Genomic DNA, 7,163 nt, shown 5'->3' with positions numbered 1-7,163 from the left:
TTCTTGGATCGAAGGGGATTAAGCTAGGTTTCTGCACAGTTGGTAAGCAGGGCAATTATGCATAATTTGTTTGTTTTCAGCCGTTCCATTATCATGGAGAGCAGAGAATCTCTTGAACATCAGATAAAACTGGGAAAGCCGCCATGGATAGATGAACGGACCAAGCAAGAAAAAAAATGGCGGAAGATTTTTTTGACGCATAGTCGATCAATGCTGATGTATTCACATTCGTCCTGTTTGTTCGACGGCGAGCTCTGAGAGGGACACGTACGTCAGATACCTATCCGCTGGAGGCAGCGCTGCTGGTGACTCGCTCGCCCAAGCAAACCAGAATTTTCTTCCTACGCCATGGGGCCTTCTCCTTAACATATATACTTTTCGCCAAAGGGAAAATTGGGTGCTAGCATCATATCGTCATATAACTAATTTGCAAGCGATTAGCTCAGCTATCGCCCAATTGTTCGGTTGATTTTGCTGTCCTTGTTGCTTGTTTGGCCAACTGCCCGGCAGCACCATGCTTCCTGCTAACTCAACTATCATGAGTCCTTAAAAAATTAAAAGAAGAAGGGAACTCAGCTGTCTTTCAAGTCAACCCACTTCTTTTCGAGCAACTAGGCTGCAAGCAACATGGATTAATGGATGATGAACTATAATTATGCAGAAGGAATCCTGGCTCGATTATATGAGGCTGCTCTGGATTTTTTCCTTTTTTTTTTGAGCAAAAACAACGGAGGGCGAAGAGCCCACCTGAACTCTGATTTTTTCCCTTAAAAAGGGAAAAGAGATGAAAATAAAAAGGAAACTCAACTAGTATCTTGTTAAGTCAACCAGCTTATTTTCGAACACCAGGCTGCTAGCAAAATGGATTAATGAATCCTGACTGATATTTTTTGTTTCAGGAGTTTTGTTGTTTAAACCGTTGAGTGAATCAGGTGGCTATGGTGGACTGTTGGTTGATAATGTGGTGCTGCACTTGTGGAGTTGGAGAAGAAGCTAGGTGCAGTCCTACATGTTCTTCTCAGCTTATCTCCTGTCAAATCTCCAGTTTTGGCGCGTACGTGCGAGGTCGCTAGCTCCTGACAGGTGCAGCGTTCTGGGGAGAGATGTGTGGCGATTTTGGCACAACTTTGACATTGGCAAGCCGGCGGTCAAAGAGAGACAAGAGCAGGACAGCAAGTTAGGCTGGGTGAATATACTACTCCTAGTAGTGGGTTTCAGGAATCTACTCCTTGTAGTGCTGCCTATGTTTGTAAAAGGAGAAAAATACTGATTACAGTTGTACTAGTACACTCCAGGGACAGAGAATACAGCTATAGAAGTAGTCAGAGACAGAGTAACTGGAATAACGGTATGGGTTGCTGTCGCTAGTGCGTACTGCTGAATTGACGGCTCGCAAGTTGCAGAAACGATGGCACGGAATAAGAAGAACAGCAAAATGTATGCAAACTTCAAGCTTCTATTTTTTTTGTTTTCTCCTTGTGGTGTCATGCCTCGTTGAATAACTGAATATACTACTTGTAGTGGGTTTCAGAAATATACTCCAAGTTACCTCCGTTTCAAAGAAAAAATGAAAAAAATACTCTTAGTAGTACTGCCTATGTTCGCGAAAAAGAGAAAAATACTGCTTGCAGTTGCAGATACAACGAGGACAGAGAATGGAAGTAACTGGAATAACGGTATGGGTTGCTGTCGCTAGTGCGTAGTGCTGCTGAATTGACCGCTCGCAAGTTGCAGAAACGATGGCACGGAAGAAGAGCAAAATGTATGCAAACTTGAAGCTCTGTTTTTTTGTTTTCTTCTTTGTGGTGGTGTCATGCCTGAACATGATCATTCTATCCACAATATACATCGAAAATCTACAAGAATCTGTACAGTTTTTTTACTCTGCTCTGGAGATTGTAGCAACCGGAGCACAAGCTAGGAAAACTTGCGATGACGGCACGCAAGCAAGACGGCACAAAATTAAGTTGGGAGGAAGGAAGGAAGGAAGCAGGGGTCCACCATGTTGCTGCCGGCGGAGCGTCAACAAGAGGCTGCTGGTGTCTTGGGTTGCCGCGACGAGCTGTTGTCGCCGCCGGCGGTGAGCCCCATCTCTATGTCCCTAACCGCGTTGTCTTCTTGGTGCCGGGGCGGCGATGTGCCGCCACACCCGAGAAGCCGCCTGATTCCGCGCGGCCCGGAGGCGGCCGGTTCTTGCGCCGAAGGAGAAGGAGGAGGAGGCATGGTGAGGGCGGGCAGCGTCTGCTGCTGCGCGTTGCCGGTGCTGACGTCGTCCTGCGAGCCGAAGAAGAGGACGTTGGTGGGGAAGTTTGGCGCCTCCTGGTCGGCCTCGGGCGCCTGCACGGGCGGCGGCGGCATGGGCGGCGCGTCGACGGCGGGGCGGCGGCAGAGCGGGCAGGTGGAGTGGGACTTGAGCCACATGTCGACGCAGGCGACGTGGAAGCCGTGGCCGCAGCGCGGCAGCACGCGCGCGGCCTCCCCGGCGGCGAGCTCCGTGATGCAGACCGCGCAGTGCATCGCCTCGCCCTTGGCCACCGCCCGGCTGGGCAGCGACGCCATGGACGCCTCGTCCAGGCCCCCGTCGTAGTACCACACGGCGGCGTTGGTGCTGTCGCCTGAGGCGGCGAGGCCGTTGCCCCCGCAGAAGAAGTAGCGGAGGTGGGCGAGGAAGCCGCTGCCGGGCGGCGGCGGCGCGGCTCCGCGGGACCGCTTGGCGCAGAGGAATATGTAGAAGCAGAGCACGAAGGAGAGGAAGATCGCCGCCAGCGCTGCCAGCATCGTGGCCGCCGCCGCCACCGTCGTCCCTGTCACCGCCATAGTATGTCTCTGGTTTCCAAGAATCGCTTCCTTCTCTGTGTTGCAAAGAAGAGCAGGCTAGTGGTTTTCTTGGTATCTGGTCTGCCCCTTCCTCGTCGTCGCGCGCGAGCTTCTAGGCAGGCAGGCGTGCGGGAGTATATTTAAGCTGGAGCTGGGGATTAAGGTAATGGAGTGCGTGCGGCTACTTATACGGGGGCGTGACGCCGGAGAGGATAAGCGAGAGGGAGGAGAAGGACGGAACGAAATGTTTGAGGCCTTGTGGGGGGACTGGGTTTGGAGGGGAAGGTGAGCGAACAAACTGTGGAGGGAAAGCGAGGATGGCGACGGTTTTGAAAAATGTTGACGGGAGCGGGGCTGAGCAGAGCAGCCATGTCCTGACCGGGTTCGACGATCGGGTGGGTTGGTTCGTTGGACCTCCCTGCCACGGCAGTCCCCGTCGACCAATCTCCGGCGATGGCGTCAACGGTGTCCCGACCTGCCCGCGCCGCTGCACGGTTGCACCAAAGTTACAACCACACACACCAGGTCGGTAAAACAGAAACCTGAAATCGACCGGTCGACCCAGGGTCCCGTGACCACCGTGACACGCAGGTGCCCGCTGAACAGACGCAATTTTGTTACTACTGACACGCAAGACCCATTCTTTAAAAAAATATAAAATCTGGAAATATTGAAAACACAATTTACATAGAGAAAGTAAAAAATAAAAAATAAAAAAATAAATAGATAGAAACCCTATCTAGGGTCTGCGCTGAGCCCGCAGCTTATTCCTCATCATCATTGGTCGACATGTCGATGAACTCCGGCGTGGGCCATGTGAGCATCGGTAATGCCAGAGGTAGAGTTGTTGCTGTCGGATGGGACAGCGCAAGCGCAGGCCACAAAGTACATGGCGTCATGGCGAGCTTGAGAGCCTCTTCGCGCAAAATGTCGAGTGGTTGGATAGGGAGTTCATCCCCCCGTCTTCACGGTCTCTAGATGCTTATGCTCCTCACGAACGATCGGCTCCTCCTTGACGGCGGGTAACAGCTACATGTCCTCAAGTGATGTGCCGTAGTCCATGTCCTCGTTGCCTAGGAAGCCCGTGTGGCGTCGTAGGTCCCATTCCCAGCGCCTGAAGGTGTCCAACGCATACGAGTTGATGGCATAGGCATGGTTGGCACGAAGATCGGGCAACAACAGCGCCCGATGATGCCAGATCTCCTCAGTCCGCTTACACCCTACATTGGCACCCTCCGCTAGTTGAGGTACCGGCTGGTGGAGAGGTGGACGTAACTCCACACTATGGAGAGCATGTGCTCGTGTAGCGAATATGCCATTTCCACGAGAATGTATTAACAGTCTCACCGAGGAGGGCTGCCTGACCGCGAGGAGCTTGCACTGTGGTTCTTCTTTGCCTTCTTGTAGGGCCATGACTTGCCCATGGTCCACTCGCACGCATGTCATTGATTTTGTTGCAGAGGGTGAAACAACCCACTGATGGCGGCGCAGAGCGAAAGACCAGAGCCACCGCCTGTACTAGCACGCGTGCATAAGGAGAAGCGGCCCTGTAGATGTTGTCAGGCGGGTTCAGGTGGGAAGCTAGAGGACACGTAGGCGGTCCACGTCTCGTCCACGCAGAAGCATTTCAAGCCAAAATTTAAGCCCGAAATTGCTCGATCCGTGCACGTTGTTCTGCTTGCGTTGGACCGCTAGATTCTTCATTTGTACTCCCTCCGTTCACAAATAAGTGGACATCTAGCTCTAAACTTTGTCTATAAAAGAGTGTACCCATATCTTCCCAATGCACTTTAATTGCTTCTCTCATTGCACGGAAATCAAACCCAATAAAATTGAGCATATGTTCTCCTTGTTTTCTACAAGCACTTAGTTCATTAGAGGTGGACTAATTAAAGAGGAGAGATGCATCTTTCCAATGCATTTTTTTTACTTCACTTCATAATTTATCTTGAAAACCCCGCATGACACACGTACACTTATTTGTGAACGGATGGAGTATCTTTGTTACTGTATGTACTATGTACCTCTGATTAAAACAGATCGCTTCGAGTTATTTAGATCGGGCTGCTAGAGATGGCCTGAATGCAGGGTTTGCACCAATTACCAATGTTACAGCCACACACACCAGGAGGCCAGGTCGGTAAAACCACGCTGAGATCGACACATCGTCCCGTGGCACAACCATCCAGTGACCGACTGACACAGAGGCGCCCACTGAGCTGAACTGACGCCAATTTGTGACTAGCATGTGTGCGTACCCGCTTAACTTTGGGCGAGTGCTGAGCGTCCCCCGGGGGATCCCACGCGCCGATCCTCCGGGTCGCCAGCCGTTCGATTGATCCGTTGGATGAGAACCCGCGTCTCGGTCTGTTGTGTCATGTCTACGACACTGGAAACCAGCAGGTCCCACCACGTGCGGAGCCCTTCCTTGACTTTTCTCGTCCACACACGAAGGTTTTCTTCCATCTCACCTCCATATGCTGCCATGTTTCTATCGCATGGAGCTCCCCTCCGCCTAACGTGTAGCCATGGCTGCCCTGTAGGTGCCCATGCACTTTGCCGCCGCCCGTGGCTGCCGCAAGCTGTGAGCCATCTGTCGTGGGCGCTGCCGGAAGCGGAAGTGACGGGACTCGCCGGCGCCGCTAGACGATGGGAGGCGAGGCTGCGGGATGGACGCCTCGTAGTTTTTAGTTGTCCACCGGCGGGTGCTGCAAGAGGCGGTGGCGGGTGCTACCTAGGGCGTGGCGGCTGCTAGAATAGTCGGCGGCGAGTGCTACAGCGGCGGCGGCGGCCGCTGCTACCAAGGACGTCGGCCGCTGCTACCAAGGGTGTCGGCCGTTGCTACAACAGGCGACGGCTGCTACTACCAAGGGCGGCTGCGGCTGCTACAATAGGCGGCAACCGCTGCTACCAAGGTCGTCGGCCGTTGCTACCAAGGGTGTCGGCCGTTGCTACAACAAGCGGCGGCTGTGCTGCTACAAAGGGCGGCCGTGTCTGCTACAAGGCTACAATATGCGGCGGCCGCTGCTACGGCGTCGGGCGCTACTACCAAGGTCGTCGGCCGTTGCTACAACAGGCGGCGGCTGCTGCTACCAAGGGCGGCGGCAGCTGCTACAACAGGCCGCGGCGAGTGCTACAAAGCGGCGTCGGCTGCTGGTACCAATGGCGGCCGCGGCTGCTTCAATGGGCGGCAGCGAGTGCTACAAGCTGCGTCGGCGGCTGCCTACAATGGGCGGCGGTTGCTACAATGGATGGCGACGACTTCTACAAGCGAGCTCGCCGAGGTAGAGTGCAGCGACTCAAGGGCGACCTTCCTCGATCATGAAGATGGCGGCCAGCGATGGGGCGACCTCACGGAGGTGGAGGACAAGGGAGATGCCCCCATGGGGCGGCGCGGGCCTGGTTGCCGAGATGGCCGCCGGCTGGCGTCGAGGCGAGCTCACGGAGGTGAGGTTGAGGACGAGCGAGATGTCCCCATGGGCCGGCGCTGGTATGGTCGCGGAGATGCTGGCCGGCGGCGGGGCGAGCTCACGGAGGTGAGTTGGGAGGACAAGGGAGATGTTCCCAAGGGGTGGCACCACTGGCGCGGGCGTGCTCGCCTAGATGGTGGCCGGCGGCCCGACGAGCTCACGGAGGTGGACGGGTCCCCGTGGGTCGGTCGGTGCGGGCGTCCTCGTCGAGGTGACGCCGCCGGCGAGCAAGCTCTGTTTCTCGAGGAGAGAGGAGCATCGGAGAAAATAATTTGGGAACCTGTAGCTCACCGAGGAAGAAGGCGATTAACGCAGGGAGTGTTAGACTTGTAATCTGTATCCGTATACAGGTATGGTATGTATACCAACCCAATACGGACTCCTCTTCGACTCCTTCTGTAAGCCACGGCAGGGGCTTTTCCTGCCTCCTATATACACGTAACCGAACCTCTGATTGAGGTATCGTTTTCCCTCAAACTACGACATGGTATCAGAGCTGCCTTTTCCTTCGTCTAGCTCGTGATCGAAAAGAAAAGAAAAGCCCACGCATAACCCAGATCGATCTTGCCCGATCGGCCGATCTCAGAAAAAGAAGAAAATAAGTTGCTGATTTCGATCGGTTTCCTCATCAAGAATCGATCCCCTCGATCCCGATCGTAGGTGACGTTCAGAAAGCCCACCCTCCTCCCGATGGCGTCCTCCTCCACGACGACTGCCATGGCGGCTGCCCTTGGGGCGCCTCCCACAGAAAAATTGACGCGGGTCAACTTCCTCCTCTGGAAGATGCAAGTTCTTCCCGCTGTCCGCGGTGCGCTCGTCATGGGGCTGCTTGACGGCTCTGACGAGGCGCCGCCCACGACCCTGGATATTGAAGAT

The 7,163-nt window shown here is 54.5% G+C and overlaps 1 protein-coding gene across 1 annotated transcript; it reads right to left on the bottom strand.

Moving 5' to 3' along the window:
• Window positions 1–1,763: 1,763 nt before the first annotated feature.
• LOC127332662 (uncharacterized) lies at window positions 1,764–3,062 on the bottom strand. Its single transcript, XM_051358977.2, has one exon. It carries the CDS (start codon window positions 2,815–2,817, stop codon window positions 2,023–2,025), a length of 795 nt encoding a protein of 264 aa, XP_051214937.1. The 5' UTR covers window positions 2,818–3,062; the 3' UTR covers window positions 1,764–2,022.
• Between the last annotated feature and the right edge of the window lie 4,101 nt (window positions 3,063–7,163).

This window comes from Lolium perenne, chromosome 2, assembly GCF_019359855.2.
Source record: "Lolium perenne isolate Kyuss_39 chromosome 2, Kyuss_2.0, whole genome shotgun sequence".
Taxonomy (NCBI): domain Eukaryota; kingdom Viridiplantae; phylum Streptophyta; class Magnoliopsida; order Poales; family Poaceae; genus Lolium; species Lolium perenne.
This window is presented reverse-complemented; position numbering and strand designations above follow the sequence as displayed.